This window comes from Lactuca sativa, chromosome 4 (genome assembly GCF_002870075.4).
Source record: "Lactuca sativa cultivar Salinas chromosome 4, Lsat_Salinas_v11, whole genome shotgun sequence".
Taxonomy (NCBI): domain Eukaryota; kingdom Viridiplantae; phylum Streptophyta; class Magnoliopsida; order Asterales; family Asteraceae; genus Lactuca; species Lactuca sativa.
In genome coordinates, this window is record NC_056626.2 from 408,077,822 (window position 1) to 408,098,644 (window position 20,823).

The 20,823-nt window shown below is 38.7% G+C and overlaps 2 protein-coding genes across 2 annotated transcripts; both read right to left on the reverse strand.

Annotated features, from left to right (window-relative positions):
• Window positions 1-330: 330 nt before the first annotated feature.
• LOC111921881 (uncharacterized) lies at window positions 331-768 on the reverse strand. Its single transcript, XM_023917454.1, has one exon. It carries the CDS (start codon window positions 766-768, stop codon window positions 331-333), a length of 438 nt encoding a protein of 145 aa, XP_023773222.1.
• Window positions 769-6,695: 5,927 nt separating this feature from the next.
• LOC111921869 (uncharacterized) lies at window positions 6,696-9,668 on the reverse strand. Its single transcript, XM_023917446.1, has 2 exons — window positions 9,481-9,668; window positions 6,696-7,749 (listed from the first exon to the last, which is right to left on the reverse strand). Exons 1-2 carry the CDS (start codon window positions 9,666-9,668, stop codon window positions 6,696-6,698), a joined length of 1,242 nt encoding a protein of 413 aa, XP_023773214.1.
• Window positions 9,669-20,823: the final 11,155 nt, after the last annotated feature.

Here is a 20,823-nt window from a genome sequence, read left to right on the forward strand (position 1 = left end):
ACTTGTTCTGTTTTCTTCTGTTGGACGCGGACACTTGGAGGGGTAGTACGCGGTCTGTGTTAATAAACATGTGGACAGGTCCTTGAGTTCACGCAGACCGCGTGTGCTGGCTTGACATATTCCAAAAATTTTTTTGCTCTTTCACCATTACGAACACTGGGCCCTTAATTCCAACATTCTTTTACCTCAAGAAGGAAGAAGAAGAGATGTTAAATGCAAAAATGAACCATCTACGACTTTTATTCGGGATTAGACAAGACGAAAACTTTTAGTTTTTCAAAAAAATGCCCTTCTTTAACGTCTTTGGTGAGACGTGCCTGCCTCTTGATTTCAATACACCTGGGCATCCAATTGGATGACTTCTAAGAAATTTGCATTAAAGCCCTCATAGAAAGGTTTTAATCGATGCCCATTGACTTTAAAGACTTTCCCCGTTTCTTCACTTTGAATTTCAACTGCTCCATGCTCAAAGACTTTTAGCATAACAAACAGACCTATCCATCTTGACCTCAACTTTCCAGGAAAAAACTTCAATTGCGAATGATAAAGCATAACCCTATGTCCCGGCTCAAAATGCTTGCGGGCAATGGACTTGTCATGGAAAAGCTTTGTTTTTTCCTTGTAGATTCTTGAGTTTTCATATGAGTCATTTCTCAACTCCTCCAACTCTTGAAGTTGAAGCTTCTTATGCCTCCCCGCCTCATCAATGTTGAAGTTGCATTGCTTGACCGTCCAAAATTTGTAGTGACAAAAAACATGGTTTGGCATGCGGAATTTAAGTTTGCACAATTGAACATGGTGATTTGGGTGATCAAGAGACGTATTGATTGTATATGGTGTTACAAAAAGGATCTAGATCTAGACTACATAAATAACACACACTTACACACTCACTTTTACATCTCTCAAGCACACTTCTACAAGTGGACTAAACCCACTTATATAGAAGTGTTTACATGTCTCTCTCTCACTCTCACTAACACATGTATCAAAAGGCAAATACTCCACATGCTAGTGGGTTTTACAAAAGCCAAACATTTACAAAGTCAATCATGAATAACTTTTCACCACAACATTATCCCCCTCAAAGTTAGGAATGGATGACCTACTTTAAATCTTCCAAAGTCAAGCACTACGCGGTTCGAGCCTCAAAGGTGACACATGTCGAAACGAACTTCAATCTTCAATTCTTCCATGATTCTTCAATTTGGGCTCTAGGATGTGAGACCATACAATCCGAGCAACAACGAATGATTAACTCCAAATAATCACCCTAAAGTTGCGCATAAAAACACACCCCAAAAATCTTCAATAATTCCAAACCCTTTTCGAATACATCACTTCCGAACTTCCAATTGCATCATCTCGTAAGCTTCAAAACTTCAAGATCACTTCGGTCTTCAAATCCGCATAATATGAAAAATTCAAGTTCTAACTTCCATATAAAACTTCTCCCCCTTTTTATAATCGAAATTTGATTATAAAACTCCAAGGAAAAAGAATGTGCTCTATTCGGAATTTTTCATGTCAAAACTCCCCCTTAACATGTGGTATAAACTTTAGGCTTCAATCCGGAAAAACCAAAAAATATTCAATTTTTATTGTCGTTCACGAATTGCCTTTGACAAAATTTCTCAAAAATGGATAGAAATTGTCAATTTCAAAATTCTGCAGTGACCCGTTGCGCCAAAAACAGCCAAATATGCGAAGCACACCCCATTGCGAAACTGAGTAAAATGTGTAAATTCGCACAAACTGCAGGGATCAGATTCGAAAATATTCCCATTTCTCAAAATTTTTACCCCAAATCCGAAACTGGGTAAAATTTTGAAAAATGGATAAATTTTCAAAATTTTTGAGTAGTGGATTGTTACTATTCATGATTCATATATTCCATTTTTTGATTCAACCGATTTGAGCCTAATCAAAAAGAATCGGTTACTGTTCATCTAATGAAGCCCATTTTTAATCCGATTCTTTCAAAGACAAAACATTATCGTATCTGTTTTTCAATATATTGAGTTCATCATATTATTCAATTGACGTATGTGATGTTCGTCAGTCGACTTGTACACCAGCTTTATCTGGTTGTACCATTGTGCCTGTTCATCATCGTTCCTTCAATAATTCATCTGTTTATAATCAATTTCTTTTCATTCTATCAATTTCATTGAGTCATTGTAATTCAATCGACATTTATTTACCGATTGAGTAGTTTTGTCATATGCTTAAAGCGGTTGTACGACTCAATGTTCTTGACTACCGATTTCTTTCAAGTCGTTCTTATGTTTTTGTTTCAGTTTCTTTATCTCTAAAAATCGATTGGATATGATTGTTGTTAATTGTTAATATGAGATTGAAGATCAATTTCGTATGATTTGTCATATGTTGCAATCGATTTTGTTCATACTGAAGTTTGAGAAATTGAAAAATTGATTTTTTATTTGAATGAATTTAGTCAAGAACAACCTGGATATGATGAAGAACCGTTAATAGAACACTTTTTGATCTGAAATTTGGTGTTGGATACTTCGATTTTGTGTTTCTTGATCTTTGACTTCAAAAAGTCAATCCCAGAAAAAGTCAAACTCGACTTCTATGGGTTGATTCAATGAATTGGAAGAAGAAATTGGAAGATACAAGTTGTTTTTGAACTATGAATGTCAAAATCATGTTCAATTTGGTGTTTAATTTCGAATTTTCTTGGATTAGAGCTAATGGTGTCGATGCCTGTTCTTATGTTCTTGGTTGATTTTGGAACTCGATCTTGGAATTTATTTGGGGTCGAACGTTCTTAATGTGAGTCAAAGTTGATGTTTTAGGTTCGTGAATGAAAAGCAAAGTTAATGCAAGAGTTGATCGACGCGAAGTCAAGAAAAATGGAATTAGGGCTAATCGATTTGAGATTCGCATATTCGGATTTTGATGATTGCGAATTTGATTTTGAAAATAGATTGCTTGGTTTGAAGTCAAAATCGTTTGTTGTTTATGATGAATGTGAAATTGTTTTCTTGGAAACGTTCGCATCAAACAGGCATCAGCTTGATTGACAAGGGTTCGCATTTGGTTAACTGGTTTGAAGGCCAAGAATGTTCGCTTACAAAGTAGTGATTTGGCTCTCAATTGAGTTCGCATATGAAGATGATTGGGTTGGTATCAGTGTTTTGTTCGCATCCATGTTTCAGTATGCGAAGAATTTGACAAAGTGCGAAGCGTTCCCTGTTATAATTTGTTCAGTGAAGAAGAAAACAAATATTTTCGAATTGGGTCCCTGATCTTTTCAGGAAATAACACAATTGGTCCAACTTCGCAAATGGGTAATAAAAGTTGAGAAATTGCAGAATTTTCAGTTCTGGTCCCTGCAGTTTGTGCGAATTTACACATTCTACCTAGTTTCACAAATGGGGGTGTATTTCGCATATTTGGCTGTTTTGGGCACAACGGGTCACTGCAGAATTTTGAAATTGACAATTTCTACCCATTTTTGAGAAATTTTGTCAAAGGCAATCCATGAACGACAATAAAAATTGAATATTTTTTGGTTTTCCGGATTGAAGCACAAAGTTTATGCCACATGTTAAGGGGGAGTTTTTACATGAAAAATTCCGAATAGAGCACGTTCTTTTTCCTTGGAGTTTTATAATCAAATTTCGATTATAAAAAGGGGGAGAAGTTTTATATGGAAATTTGAACTTGACTTTTTCATATTACGCGGATTTGAAGTCCGAAGTGATCTTGAAGTTTTGAAGCCTACGAGATGATGCAGTTGGAAGTTCGGAAGTGATGTATTCGAAATGGATTTGATTTTATTGAAGATTTTTGGGGTGTGTTTTTATGCGCAACTTGTGGGTGATTATTTGGAGTTTGGATTACTCTTGATCATTCGTTGTTGCTCAGTTTGTATGGTCTCAAATCCTAGATCCCAAATTGAAGAGTCATGGAAGAATTGAAGATTGAAGTTTGTTTCGACATGTGTCACCTTTGAGGCTCGAACCGCGTAGTGCTTGATTTTGGAATATTTGAAGTGGGTCATTCATTCCTAACTTTTAGGGGGAGAATGTTGGGGTGCAAAGTTATTCATGATTGACTTTGTAAATGTTTGACTTTTGTAAAACCCACTTGCATGTGGTGCATTAGACTTTAGACCCATTTGTTAGTGAGAGTGAGAGAGAGACATGTAAACACCTCTATATAAGGTGGGTTTGTCCACTAGTAGAGGTGTGCTTGAGAGATGTAAAAGTGAGTGTGTAAGTGTGTGTTATTTATGTAGTCTAGATCTAGATCCTTTTTGTAACACCATATAAAATCAATACATCTCTTAAACACCCAAATCACCATGTTCAATTGTGCAAGCTTTAATTCCACATGTCAAACCATGTTCTTATGTCACTACAAAATGCACGATGCTCCAATTCGATGGGAAGATGACACGACTTTCCAAAAACCAACCTAAATTGTGACATTCCTATCAGGGTCTTGTAAGCGGTCCGGTAGGCCTACAAGGCATCATCAAGCCTTAAACTCCAATCCTTTCTTGAAGGATTCACCGTTTTTTCTAGAATTCTTTTCACTTCACGATTTAAAACTTCTGCTTGACCGTTCGTTTAGGGGTGGTAGGCGGTAGAGACACGATGGGTCACGTTGTACTTCTTCAATAAAGCCTCCATCGTCTTGTTGCAAAAGTGCGTCCCTCTATCACTAATCAAAGCCCTGGGCACACCAAATCTCACAAAGACATTAGATTTTAAAAAGTCGATAACTGTTTTGGCATCATCTGATCTTGTGGCTTTGGCTTCAACCCACTTAGAGACATAGTCAACCGCGAGTAAAATATAAACGTTGCCAAATGACACGGGAAATGGGCCCATGAAATCAATCCCCCATACGTCAAAAATTTCACAAACAAGGATTGGATTTTGGGGCATTTGTTTCTTTTGCGAAAGATTTCCCATCCTTTGGCACCGTTCACAACTTTTGCAAAACAAGTAACAGTCGCGTGACATGGTCGGCCAAAATAGTCCACACTCAAGGACCTTTCTCAAGGTCCGGCTAGGTCCGAAGTGTCCTCCACAAGCAAATTCATGGCAAAATTGTAAAATAGATTGATGCTCTTGTTGGGGGTACACATCGCCTAATGATTTGATCGGGACAATGTTTCCACAAATAAGGTTCATCCCACACATAGTATTTCGCATCAGTTTTGAGTTTGTCTTTTTGAGCATGTGTGAATGTGTCAGGATACCTTTTTATGACCAAAAAGTTAACGATATCAGCATACCAAGGAGTAGATTGAGTAAGGGAAAAGAGATGCTCATCCGGAAACTTGTCCCACAACGGGAGAGGGGTTTCATTAGAAGTGATCCGACTTAGATGATCGGCAATGAGGTTCTCGCATCCACTCTTGTCCCGGATTTCCAAGTCAAATTATTGTAACAGTAGGATCCACTGGATGAGTCTCGGCTTTGCATCTTTTTTCTTCATTAAGTACTTAAATGTTGCGTGATCCGAATACACTATGTGCTTGGTACCAAGTAGGTATTGTCTAAATTTCTCCAAGGAGAACACTATGGCCAATAGCTCCTTCTCTGTGGTAGAGTAGTTGCTGTGAGCATTGTCTAGTGTCCTTGATTCATAATAGATCACGTGGGAGGCCCTCCTATTCTTTTAACCCAAAACGGAGCCTATCGCATAGTTGCTTCCATCACACATGATCTCAAAGGGGAGATCCCAATTTGGTGCTTGCATGATGGGGGTGGATGTAAGCAACTCTTTGAGCTTGTCGAAAGCTTCTTTGCACGCCTCGTTGAACTCGAAATCAACATCCTTTTGCAAGAGTTGGCACAAGTCAGGTAAGGTAAGATTTGAATAACATCGATTTTTGCCTTATCTACCTCAATTCCTTTCTTTGACACGATGTGACCCAAAATGAGACCTTGACTCACCATGAAATGGCCTTTCTCAAAATTCAAAACCAAATTTGTTTCAATGCATCTTTTTAAAATTTTGGTGAGATTGGTCAAACACTCTTGAAAGGAGTTGCCATATACCGTAAAATCATCCATAAAAACTTCAATTATATTTTCAACATATTTCGAAAAGATACTAACCATACAACGTTGGAAAGTGACTGGGGCATTACATAATCCGAATGGCATTCTCCGGTATGCAAAAGTGACAAATAGACATGTAAATGTTGTCTTTTCTTGGTCCTCTGGGGCCACCCGGATTTGGTGAAGACCGAAATACCCGTCTAGAAAACAATAATGAGATTTCCCATCCAACCTTTCTAACATTTGGTCGATGAAAGGTAATGGGAAATGATCTTTTCGTGTGCTTGCATTGAGCTTGCGGTAGTCAATACATACTCTCCACCCGTTTTGCACACGGGTAGGGACCATCACACCTTTGTTGTTCTCGACCACCGTCTTCTTTGGCACGACTTGAACCGGGCTCACCCATTTTCTATTCGAGATTGGATAGATCATTCCCGCATTTAGGAGCTTTAAAATCTCTTTCTTGACCACTTCCATCATTGGCGGATTCAACCTTCTTTGCACGTCTCTACTCGTCTTGCATTCATCCTCCATTAAGATTTTGTTCATACAAGTGGAGGGACTCAAACCCTTGATATCCGCAATCGTCCAACCCATTGCTTCTTTATGTTCCCTCAACACCTTTAGGAGTTGTTCCTCTTCTCACTTGGTTAGGTGAGTTGAAATGATAACCGGGGGAGTCTCGTTGTCTCCCAAGTACGCATACTTCAAATGTTGAGGGAGGACCTTCAATTCTAATTCGGGCGGTTGGACAAGGGAGGGTGGCAATCTCGTGTGAGTTTGAGGTAATTCAATTTGCTTCACACTAAATTGGGTGGTCTTCTTGTTTTCCAAATTGTTGACTAATCTTTCAATTTCGGGTTCTAGTGAGTAAAGCTTCAATTTCTTGGCTAGTTTTGCACAGTCAAACCCCTTGCTCAAGTTCATCTCCAACATGTCATCATGACACAACTCGAACAACTCTTGAGTCATTGGTTCAATAACATCAACAAAACACAAAGAGGAAACATCACTAGGATATCTCATAGCGTCATAAATGTTAAAACTTATTGTTTCATCATCAAACTGCATTGTCAAACTTCCTATATACACATCAATCTTTGTTCTAGCCGTCTTAAAAAATGGTCTCCCAAGTAAGATTATACCCGATTTTAAGGACACTTGTTCATCTAGTTCAATCACATAGAAATCCGTCGGGAAGACCAATTGGTTTACTTGTACTAGGACATCTTCCAAAACACCTCTAGGAAAGACACTTGATTTATCCGCAAGAGATATTATGACACCGGTTTCGCTTAAGGGTCCGGCATTCAATGATTCATACACCGAGTAACACATGACATTGATAGAGGCACCAAGATCAAGCATAGCACTACTAAAGGTGACATCTCCAATCTTGCAAGGGATTGTGAACATTCCGGGATCTTTACACTTGGGTGGAAGCTTCCTTTGCAAAACCGCGGATGCATTTTCGTTCATCGAGATTTTCTCATTTCCTTTCAACTTTATCTTGTTTGTGCAAAGCTCCTTCAAGAATTTTGCATGTCTCGGAATTTGTTTGATTGCATCAAGTAAGGGAATGTTTACTTCCACCTTTCGGAAGGTGTCCAAGATCTCTTTCTCATCCAAATTCTTCTTTGAAGTTGCAAGTCGGGAGGGGGATGGTGGTTGAGTGGCTATTGGTGTTATTAGAGGGCTAAAGGGGTCGAATCCACGGAGATTGGTTCAATTTTATACTAAAATAATGTATAGTGGTAAAGGGGTCGAATCCACGGAGATTGGTTCAATTTTATAACTCTATGAAAAATCTCTTTGTAAAAATACTTGAAAAGTAACAATAAAAATAAAATTGGGGGGTTTTGGTCTTTTGAAATACTTGAAATAAAACTAGAATTAGATTAAGATTTAAAAACACAATTCAACAAAAGCAAAGTTGATGTAAATTCAATAAGATAAAGATGGTTGAATTTGGACTTTCATTACTTGAACATTTGGTTAAATAATCATGAGAATACCAAGGTGAAATACTTGTGTTTATAATCTAACTTGGTTATAGCAATTTATAAGCATAACTTGCCTCAAATCTTCTTTTGTATTAAAATGACTAGAGAAGCTCATAACATATTTCCTAAATTAAAGTCACAAAACAAATGAAGCATGTAATTTTGTGACAATCAATTAGCATTAGGATTTAAGAGTCACCAAATCCAAAGAGTAATCTATTGCTTACATTACCACTATGGAGAAAATATTTTCTTAGTCCAAATGAAATGAAAACAAACATTTAAACTAATTGTTGCTTGTTAAATTGAAGACCCATTACATAGCCAAGAATTTAACCAACAAAAATAACATTCACATATCAATATTAATGACTAGAGATATATAAACATGAAGGAAGTTTTCATAAAAAAATATAATCATAGATATTCAACACAAGTTCATGGAGTTCTTCAAAATAATTAAAACATTCAAGCACTTACATCCAAGTCAACCAATTATGAGTTTACCCAAGCATGGCCAAGATGAAAGAAATGCAAAGTAATTTAGAGGTACCAAACATTGTCTTAGTTGCAAGATGGAAAGAAATTACACTAATCTTCCAAAAATCTTCAAATCTTCCAAAACCTTCTTGAAAGAAAATTGTATGTGTTCTTTTTTCCCCCTGTCAAATGATCCTCCAATCACCAGCTAAGGAGAGCCAATTTCCGGATTCAAAAAGAGACCAAAGCTACCCACCAAACTTCCACAAATAGAGTCAACAAGTCAAAACCCGGAAACAACTCAGCACAGTTCACGCGGATCGCGTATGGACCCACGCGGACCATGTGGGTCACGCTGGATGTGAAACGTGGGCCATTTAACATGCATTTAAGCCCAGTCTTCATTTCTTCAACTTCAGCCCATAATCATAACTCTTTAAGACCCATTTTCCATTCCAATGCCTTCTAATGATTGACCCAACACTCCTCCAATTTTTCTTGTAGCTCGATTCCGCGTCGACTCATCGTCATCCTTGACCACAAATTAAATCCTAATTGATTTCTTCTTTTACGCAAGCACCAAGCCCAATCGCACCACTTCAAGTCCGCAAGCAAATCACATACCTCCATGAGTCCTGCACCCTTCTAAGCCTCCAATAACAAAAAGTCTTCAATAAATCCTGCAAATAAGCTCAGAAGACTCAAAAGCACTCGGTAAAGGAGAAAAATGACAAAAAGAGAACATATGCATGAAGATTAACTAAAATGAGATGGTTTTAACTAAAAATAAACTATGACAAGAAGTAATAAAAATGAAACTATTAACTATCATCACATATCTCTCTCTAGAAACACCAAGAACTCTCTTTTCCTCCTCAAAATTTCATGAGTTTGTGTGTGTGTTTTAAGAACTCTTCATCAAAGAGCATAACTTGGTAAGTTACTTTACACTCAAGTTGTTTTTCAATCTTATGCTAGCAAATCTTTCCTTAAACCACCCCATTTCGTATTTACTCACTAGAACTCTCTTGGTTTCGAAAGCCTTCCTCAAGAAGCTTCCAAGACCGAAAACACCTTCACTTTCTTTCATTTCTTCATCAAAAACCGATCCATCACCCAATTTGAGATTCATACCTCCTTGTTTTCAGTTTAACCGTGTTTTGTGGGATAATACAAGTTGGTTTTGAGTTAAATATAACTGTTTATGCATGCTTGTATGTATTTTCATGATATGTTGTGCGGATATGTTATAAATACGTGTAAAACCCTCATAAACTCGATATATCCCTCAATACTTGAAAATATTAGCGAAACAAGTTACTTATTGTAAGTCATTATGATTGTTTAAAGGATAAAACATGTGAAGGGATACTTGAAAACTAAATAAAACCTCATGAGGAGCCAAATTTGACAAATAAGCAAAAAATGAGCCTTGTTTTGAGACTCACGGTTCTAAAGGGGCAAAAGGAGTCATTTTTTGGATAAAAATAGATTTTTATGACATTCACGGTTTTGTAGGGGTCAAAAGAGTTATTTTTGACAGAATGGGCTTCTTTTGGGCCTTGTTGGTTTTAATGGGCTAAAATGGTCATTTTTCATAAAAATGGGCCTTATTTAGAAATTCACGGTTTCATGGGCCTATAATGTAATTTTTGGCCTTTATTGACATAAATTATGATTTTGAATAAAGATGGACCTAAAATGTAAATTTTCAGTTTAATGGGCCGAAAATGTCATTTCTATAAAAAAAATGGGTCAAAAACGTCATTTTTATCAAAATGGGCCTCAAATACCTATTTACATGTTTATTGGGCCTTAAATACCTGGTTACATGTTTATTGGGCCTCAATTACATATTTACATGTTTATTGGGCCTTGTATATTCATTTCATGTTTATTGGACCTTAAATACCTATTTACATGCTTATTGGGCCTTGCATACTCATTTACACGTTCACTGGGCTTATATACTCGTTTCATGCTTATTGGGCTTTATGTTCTCATTACATGTTATATGGGTCGTATACGCCCATTCACCCTCTTATTAGGCCTTACGACACATTTTATACTAATTGGGTTCATAACATTATATACTTGACATTTTGATAAAAACAAATGGTATTTTATCACTAATGCTTTGTAATCAAATACATACTCGAAACATTATTTAAAGTGGTAAATAATGTAATACACTACCTGCGTAAACTTAGTTAAGGCTCTTGTGAGACGTGCTTTCACCCGTACCTACATAGTATATAACCCTAACTGTTGTAGTTATAACTAGAGTCTCGTGGAGGGAGGGCGAGAGTTTGTGTATAGATCTATACAGGGTTGACAACCCCACACCTGAGTTATTCGCTACAGCTAGACTAGGCCAGTCTAGGGTGACAAATATCTTACCTTAAACAAGCAACGTTTGAAGAACGTCATGACAGGCATATCAGTCATATCAAGCATGGTTATAACTACTCATATAGAGATTAACAAACACTGTAAATTTACGGAATACATATATTATACGTTTGATACACGTACAAGCTATTCATTTCTACAACACTCGGATCATACTTATACTATTGCTAGATCAATGAGTCAGTTCAATCATGAGTCAGTACTTATTACTATGAGAACATATACAACTATACTAGAAAGAGAACATATACAACTATACTAGAAGAACATATACAACTATACTAGAAGGAGAACATATACAACTATACTAGAAAGAGAACATATACAATGATACTAGAACGAGTAACATTACATTACATATACATGAATACGTTAACAATTGTGATCCACTGTATCGGAGCATGACTTCGATGTCATGGCCCGAGTTGTAGCCAGAGTCTCTTGAAGGGAGAGCTGTGAGTTTGTGTATAGATCTATTCTGGATTGACTATCCTACACCTTGCTGCTAGCTACAGTCGGACCTGCAGGTCTGCGGGTGCCAAACGTCATTTCTTTTTATGACCTACATTAGTCGTTGTTGCCCAGTCGATAGTATGGTACAATTAATCACATGATACCTTAATATAAATCTGGTTAAAGGTAGTTAGTACAACAGTAGTTCCTATAATACAACACTACAGTACTACAATAATTTACCCTTTTCATATATTTAATGATTATTTCACTTAAACATTAATGTACAAACTATATTTTGTTAATGATAGTTACACTTTGGAAATTACACACTTTTACAACAAACGAACATACGAAACAGTTACGCCTTGGTAGAAGGCTACTTTAATAGAAAATATAGGTTTTTCTAAGAGATTCAAACTTTTACAAACACTTACAAACATTTACATACCTTTTACAAAATCATACTTAAAACCATGTTCAAACGTTTTGATAACAAACACCGACACTAAAATACTTATGAACTCACCAGCTTAATGCTGATAAACTCTTTCAAAATAACTTGTATTCTCAGGTCGACAGTAGACAGGTACCGAGGCCAGCTTTTGAGAAGATGGAGCGCATCTAAGACTCATTTTATTATTTTGATTTACTTTTTGGTGTCTATATCTGTACAGAACACACTTGTATTAAAATTATATATATAATGCAATGGATGATGTTGTTTGCTTATTTACTGTTATACTGTGTTGTGATACTTTACATGACGTCCTCCGCCCCAGAACGTTTCCGCCGTTCTTGGTTTTGGGGTGTGACAGATTGGTATCAGAGCATTGTTGATAGTGAATTAAGTATATCAACCCATAAAAGATATACTAACTATAAACTCATTTAGGATTAAAACACTCTGACCAAGAGTCTATACTTTAAATATTAAAATATTTAATTAAGTATAATAGTCTGCATTCATACTAAAATCAGTGTCACAATGACAAGAACAAAAGTATTACAATTGTTAAATATCACAAGTGAGCTCAGGGATGTATGGTCAGTACTGGGAATGGCATAGCCTGGTCAACTATGCTGGTTCGAGGAGTGATTAGCATATGCCCTAGAATGGTTGTGATATATTAACAAGTCTAAAAACTTACCAACAATACCATAAGGAGAACATTAGAACTTAAACTTAAAATACTATAGGAGTATTTTGTGCTACTACAAGCTATTTATACACTAGATTCTTATACCTCTCTTCTCGCGTAGATTAAATGGCTGGATTCCATCATGGCGACCCGTACTTTCCAAATGAAGGCAATGCTGGGTGGATCGAAGAAGAGCCCGAAGATTAGCATCCAATCCCTTTGGATGATCACCTCGCAGAAGGCTTTTCTGACGGATCCGACTCTGAGCCTGAAGTCAACAGCCTACCGCCCGTAGGTCAAGTCCCAAACAACAACCCCCGACCAACTTTTCCAGGTCCTACACCTTTGTGGGCAACCAACTTGAATCGCTGGAGCGATGAACAGAGTCAACCCTTACCTTACTTTAGGGACCGAAGCTTTTACAACCTCAGCGAAGGTGGCTCTACGGATCGAGCTCTGCCCATCATTATCCGCAGGATAGCTCGTAATGGTGAACGAGGTCGAGCAGCTATCGACCGAGTCATGGAGATTGATGCCAAATCTGGTGTCATAACAGTCCGCATCCGCCATCTGGAAGAAGAAATGTAAAGGACCAGGAGAACCAATGAAACACTTCAGCAACAGCTGGCTGTCTCCCGAGCCGAAGTCATGGAACTTCGAGCCCGTCAGAGGGCTCAGGAGTGACACCTTCAAGAGGTGTTTTGTCAAGTGACAGACCTCAGGGCTCGCCCAAGGATTTCCCATCGCCGTTAGGAGATGTCTAGTACATCTTTATCTTTTGGGTTAAGGATTAGCCTTTAGTATCTGTACTCTAAGTAGCACTTGTCTGTAAAATATTCCTAACTTTCAGTACTCTAATTAGGAAACTAGGAACTATCAAACTTTCCGTATGGTATGATGTAAGACCTACTGCTAGGTTGATTTTTCCCTGAAACTTATTACATCGATAATACCAGTATTTTAGACAGTTATCTAATCGGTGGGAAAAATCTGTACGCTTGTGTTTTCCCATTAATCTTCCTTGTTGTGATCTCAAACACTCATTCAACTATTGGGCTATGGTTAGTTAGTCCACGTGTCACTCCCACCCCACTTACAATTGATTCTTACCATTTTGTTTATCCTTATAAACTTATAGCTGAAAGATGCCTCCTCGCAAATCTCCCAGGAATAACCATGCACCTCCACCACTTCCTCCTCCGGTCATCGATACTGCGGCCCTGAATGCTTCCGTAGCCGCAGCAGTGGCAACTACCATGGCACAATATCACTCTACTGATGCCAGCAGAGGTGGAACCCCTGTTAACTCTATTCTTGTTGAAATCCATATGCGGTTGAGAGAGTGCTCCTACAAGGATTTCACCAACTGTAAGCCGAAGTCCTTTCACGGAACCGGCAGAGTCATTGCCCTCTCGCAATGGTTCGAGAAGACTGAATCAGTCTTCGAAATTTGTTCATGCCCTGCTGCGAGCAAAGTCAAATATGCCGCATGCACCTTTGAAGGAAAAGCATTGACGTGGTGGAACGGCCACGTTAAAGCGCTAACTCTCGTAGTGGCGAATGACATGGGTTGGGAAACCATGAAGGACCTCATGATTAAGGAATACTGCCCAAGGGGTGAAATCCAGAAATTGGAGCAGGAGCTTTGGAGCCTAACCGTGAAGGGCACCAACGTAGTCGCATATACCGCTAGATTCAGCGAACTGGTGGCCCTCTGCCCCAATATGGTTCCTACTGAAGGGAAAAAGAGCGAAAGGTACATATGGGGGCTAGTGCCTCTGTATCAGGGGAATGTCCTATCATCAAACCCCGCTACCTTCGACAGTGCCAAGTGTTGGAATAGTGTCTAAGGCTGCAACTATATTAGACAAGTAGTTGATCCGGTTGTGCATGGTCCTTTTGGGTTGCCTTCACCATAGCAACTTGATAGGATGATTTATTAAGAGAGAGTAAATATTATTAATATATTATGGGAATAATATAGTGAATAATATATTTGTTATTTGATTAATATAAGTCATAGAATTAATTAGAATTAATTTGTTGACTTAAAGAGATTAATTAAATAAAGGGGTATAAACTGTCAATTGTGTGATAGTTAAGCTTTAGACTGTAAATCCATTTGGATATGGTATGGACGAATTCTAAGAGCTTTAGGATAGCTAAAATCATCCATATGCTTATCTATGGAATGGATTTGGATAGCCTTAAGAGAAGATTATCCAATTAGGGTTTAGGTTGTAACCCTTAAGGAGTCTACAAGTATAAATAGACCCTATGGCTGATGGAATTCGACACTTGACCTAAGGCAAGGAACCTCTGGTCGAAATTCCTCCCCTCTCCTCTCTCCTAAATCATTCTTATTGCTTTGGTGTTTGTAAGCCATTAGAGGAGTGACATTTGTGACTCTAGAAGCTCCAAGACCTCAAGATCAACAAGGAACTCAAAGGTATGATTCTAGATCTGTTTCAATGTTGTTATTTAACCTAATTAGTCATTAGAAGACTTGGATTCAAAAGCATGTTTATTAGAAAGCCTAGATCCAAGCATTAGGGTTTTGCATGCGCACATAGGAAAGTTCTTATGGCTAAAACCCATCAGTGGTATCAGAGCCTAGCTTGGTTTTCTTTAAATTGTTGCTTGATTAACTGAAACAAACCTGCAAAATTCGATTTTCAGGTTTCTGAGTCACTGACTCGGCGAGTCCCAAGGTGGACTCAGCGAGTAGGCCTGACTCGGCGAGTCCCCTTGTGCACTCGGCGAGTCCAGGCGTCAGGAATGGCCAGATTCGGGATTTTTTCATAATTATCTTGTGGAAACTTACCTTAATCATAATAGATCAATCTAAATCCGATTTTTTGATATATATGACTATTATCTTGATCTAGTTAAAGGTAATTATCAACTAATAAAATATTTAATTTCCTTATATGATAATTAATTAATTATTTTGATTATTTTGATAATTATCTTAAAAGAAATCTTGAATAAATCAAATACAGATAATTAGGATATTAATTGTTAATTGGAATTATTTGTTATTTGATCCTCCATGTTTTAAATGTTTAAAACTTGCCCTCAAGTTTTGAAATTTATATTTGTGATTAAAAGTTTTAATTTAGACAACTTAAATTTCAAACCCTAGATTTTAAAAGGTTTAAAATACAACCCTATACTAATATGATATTACTAGTATAATATATATATGTATAACTAAATGCTAGTCTTACCGTTAGTAGGCCTCATTCACGAAGCCGATCTATAAGGTGGGTATAAGGTTGCGGCCTATAAAATGGCGCTTAATGGGTGTACACTCACACCCACCGCTTGCTTGATTGGTGGAGGGTCGTTAGTCGAACGGGTAGGATAGGGCAACCTCATCCTCTCATTAAAAGTATAATAAGAAATATAAAGTAACTACACATATTTTTAAAATTTGCCAATCCTAGTTACTTTAGGAAAAGTGAATTGATGCAATCCCATGAAATTACACTTTGCACCTTGCTAAGATGTTAGTGGAGCGTGTGTGGTTTACCGGCACACTAATTGGTTCTAAGCGAAGGTGGCAAAGGGTGATTCATTGTTTATCATAGTTCGATGGAGCGTGTGTGGTTTACCGGCACATCGAATAGGTGATCGTTACAATGAAGGCACCATGTGAATTTGCATGGTAATTCACACCCGCTTTGTGATCCTCGGCATCCCAGTCACAAACAAGAGGGGCATATCGAGATTCAAACATGCCATTGAATAGTTTCAATGAATCTCATCCGAACCTAGGAATTCTCAAAACCTTAGGGCTAATAGTTTAGGTTTTTGTGATGGAGAATTAGTGAATCGTCATTCACTTACCTTTAATTTATTTGCATGTTAGATTACGACATCCCTTTTCTAGTATGTAAATGTTATTGTTGGATCCTAGCCCTAATTCTCTTATTGGGTTATAATTAGGGATTCATATTCTAATCTATCTTTGTCCTTTTCTAATTATAGATGTCGAACGCAAACAACGCTGCTGCTAGTTCATTCACGTTGATGAGCCTTTGCCAAAAGGTCACCTTCGATGGAACGAACTTTAGCGAATGGATAAGATACATTCGCACAATTGCTCGCTATGAGGACAAAGAGTATGTCCTTGATGAGAAGCTCGAGAAAATCAACACCGAAATCGCTACTCCAGCCGAAATCACCACCTTTGAAACTCATGAGCGAGATGCAACGAAGGTACATTGCATCATGATCGCCACCATGAACTCCGAATTCCAAAAGTCCTACGAGGACATGTACCCGTACGAGATGCACCAAGACTTATTGGAGAGGTACCACCAAAATGCGAGACAAGAGCGGTATGAGATTTTCACTAACATGATTTCCGCGAAGATGGGTCATGGAGAATCTCTTACCGTGCACTTGCAAAAGATACAAAGGTATGTCGACCGCCTTCGCAAGTTAAATGTTGACTTCGGTGAAGACTTGGCGATCAACATGGTGCTTCACTCCTTGCCTCCGATGTACAACCAATTTAGGATGACCTACCACATGAACAAAGAGGAGGTCACCCTAAGCAAACTCCAAGGTCTCTTGAGAGTCACTGAGAGCAACTTCAAGGACAAGTCTGTTGCACTTACTCCCAATCCACCCGCTGCTCCTGTCTTGGCTATTGGTCAAGGAAAGGGAAAGAAGAGGAAAGCTTCATCGAAGAACTATCGCAAGGTGAAAGCCCGAGATGGTGCCTCTTCTAGTGGGACCAAAGTTGATCCCGCTAAGCCCTGCTCTAACCCGAAAGAGGCAGAGTGCCACCACTGCCACAAGATAGGACATTGGAAGAGAAGCTGCCCGGATTACTTGCAAGCGATCAAAGAGGGAAAGATCAAGCCATCTTTCGCAGGTATATACACAATCAAATCTAACGATTCTAATCATGCTATTTCTTGGGTTCTTGATACCGGTTGTGGTTATCACATTTGTTCTAATCTGCAGGGACTAAGAAAAAGTATGGATGTGGAGCAAGGAAGGATCAATCTAATCATGGGGAACAGAAGATCGTCGCCTGTGACCAAGATTGGAGTGTATTCTTTAGTGCTTAGGAATAGTTTGGTTTTAGATTTGAACAATTGTTGCTATTCGCCAGAAATGGCTAGAAACATCATTTCATTTCATGGTTTATATAGACAAGGATTTAGATTTTCTTTTAATAATGAGAATGGTTCTATTTTGGCTTATCTAAATGATGTCTTTTACTTTGAAGCTATACCATGTAATGGAATATATGAAACCGTTATGATTGTTGATAACTTAGGAAATGATGTTTTGAATATTGATTCTTCCACTAGTATGGATAAAGCATCCATGTGGCATTGTCGACTTGGACATGTCAACAAGAAACGCATAGCCCAACTCCAAAAGGATGGAGTGTTGGAGTCATTCGACCTTAGGGAAGATGACACATGCGAGTCTTGTTTGCTTGGAAAGATGACTAAGTCGCCCTTCACGAGTACGTGTGAAAGGGGCGAGGGTCTATTGGACCTAATACATACCGATGTATGTGGACCGTTTAGATCAACCACGAAGGATGGGAACCGCTTCTATGTGACTTTTACCGATGACTATAGTAGATATGGGTATATCTACTTAATCAAGCAAAAGTCAGACACCTTTAAAAAGTTCAAAGAGTTCAAGAATGAAGTGGAGAATCAATTGGGCAGGAAGATCAAGATGCTTCGATCCGATCGAGGAGGAGAGTACCTAAGTCTTGAATTCCACGATTATCTCAAGGAGTGTGGAATAGTTTCACAATTGACGCCTCCTAGGACACCGCAGTTAAATGGTGTGGCAGAAAGGCGTAATCGGACCTTATTAGATATGGTTCGCTCTATGATGAGTCGTGCTTCACTACCAATCTCTTTTTGGGGGTATGCCTTAGAGACTGCCGCCCATATCCTTAACCGAGTCCCTACTAAGAAGGTTGCCAAAATACCTCACGAGATGTGGACAGGGAAACCTCCCTCGTTGGCACATATCAAGGTTTGGGGTTGCGAGGCTTTCGTAAGACGAGATACTCACGACAAGCTTGAACCTCGAAGTGAGCGATGTATTTTCATCGGCTACCCACATACATCCTTTGGATATCTCTTCTATAGACCGAAGGACAATGTTGTCTTCGTTGCAAGGAGAGGAGTTTTCCGAGAGCGAGAACTCATAAGCCAAGGAGACAGTGGGAGGCAAATCGAACTTGAAGAGATTCAAGAGTCGATAGATGAAGGAACCTCTACCGCTGGCACTCAACCCGAGGAGGAAACTCCGGTTGAACCGATTGACGAATCCTTACCTCTTAGACGTTCCGATAGAGTTAGAGTTCTACCCCAGTTTTATGGTTTTCATATTACTACTGAAGGGGACACGTATATTAGGGATGGTACACTAATAAATCTTGATGAACCTAATAGCTATAAGGAAGCAATGGCAGGCCCGGAGTCTGCAAAGTGGAAAGAGGAAATGGATAGCGAGATCCAATCCATGTATGATAACCAAGTTTGGAATTTGGTTGATTACGTGCCCGGACGTAAGACCGTTGGGTGCAAATGGATCTTCAAGAAGAAGACCAACGTGGATGGGAACGTACACACATATAAAGCACGATTGCTCGCGAAGGGCTTTACTCAAACTCCCGGAGTTGACTATGATGAGACCTCCTCGCCAGTTGCGAAGATTAAATCTATTAGAGTGATGCTAGCAATTGCCGCATTTCATGATTATGAGATTTGGCAAATGGATGTCAAGACCGCTTTCCTTAACGGAAAGTTGGCTGAGGATGTTTACATGGCTCAGCCAGAGGGGTTTGTGGATCTGAAGCATCCGAATAGAGTGTGTAAGCTTGAGAAGTCCATTTATGGACTTAAGCAAGCGTCTCGCAGATGGAATCTTTGCTTCGATGAGAAAGTCAAAGAGTTTGGATTTGTACGAAGTGAAGACGAATCTTGTGTATATGTCAAAGCCAGTGGGAGTATAGTAAGCTTCCTCGTTCTATATGTCGATGACATATTACTCATAGGAAACGACATCCCGACTCTGCAGGAAGTTAAGTCCTGGCTCGGGAAGTGCTTCAATATGAAGGACCTCGGAGAGGCTTCTTACATTTTGGGAATAAGGATAGTGAGAGAAAGAAGTAAGAGACTAATTGGACTTAGTCAGAACACTTACTTAGAGAAGGTACTAAAACGTTTTAGTATGGAAAACTCAAAGAAGGGAGAACTACCGATACAAAGTAATACCAAATTGAGTAAGACTCAAAGTCCGAGTACCGAAGCTGAGATAGCAGAAATGAGCCGAGTACCATACGCTTCCGCAGTTGGCTCAATCATGTACGCTATGACTTGTACTCACCCTGATGTAGCCTTCGCTTTGAGCATGGTTAGCAGATATCAAGGGAATCCTGGCAAAGCACATTGGATTGCGGTGAAAAACATCCTTAAGTACCTTCGGAGGACGAAGGAATGGTTCTTAGTCCTCGGAGGGAGTGATGACTTGAAGGTGCGAGGGTATACTGACGCCAGCTTTCAGACCGACAGGGACAACTACCGTTCGCAGTCGGGCTGGGTCTTTACCCTAAATGGAGGAGCAGTGACATGGAAGAGTTCTAAGCAAGAAACCGTAGCTGATTCAACGTGCGAATCAGAGTACATTGCAGCGAGTGAAGCGTCGAAGGAGGCAATATGGCTAAAGAACTTCATCGGTGATCTTGGAGTTGTACCTGCCATAAAGGAGCCAATGGAGATTTTCTGTGATAACGAAGGCGCGATTGCCTTGACCAAGGAACCGAGGGATCATGGTATATCGACAGAAAGTATCACTTCATTAGACATCGTGTAGAAGAAGGACAACTCGTAGTGAAGAGGATATCATCAGAAGATAACCCAGCAGATCCGCTTACGAAGGGACTGAGTAGGGTTAAGCACTTGCAGCATGCTAGGAGTATTGGGCTGAAGGATGATATTAGCATAGATTAGATAGTATTAGAAACGTGTAATAGATAAATGTAATTAACATTTGATGATTAAATAAAGGAGTTTTATTTATGAGTAAGGTTACTATCTTATGTTAATTGTTTAGCTATTGTTTCACTTTGCATGTTTTGACTTCCAGAATAATTGAGTTTATTAGGAATAATAGAATTGTTCAAATGGTCCACAATCGTTCATATGTTGGGAGTAGATATGAATGAAGAATGTCATGAATTGGTGTGTAGATTGTCTAAATGGTGTTAGACATAGCAAAGGGTTG

Bases quoted from the DNA above. Each gene is read 5' to 3' on its own strand.
- LOC111921881 (XM_023917454.1), bottom strand. From the start codon at position 768: ATGCCAAACCATGTTTTTTGTCACTACAAATTTTGGACGGTCAAGCAA.
- LOC111921869 (XM_023917446.1), bottom strand. From the start codon at position 9,668: ATGAATCTCAAATTGGGTGATGGATCGGTTTTTGATGAAGAAATGAAA. The intron at 7,750-9,480 runs GTAACTTACCAA...CGACCCCTTTAG, and splicing joins AAAAACAACTTGAGTGTAAA to CCCTCTAATAACACCAATAG.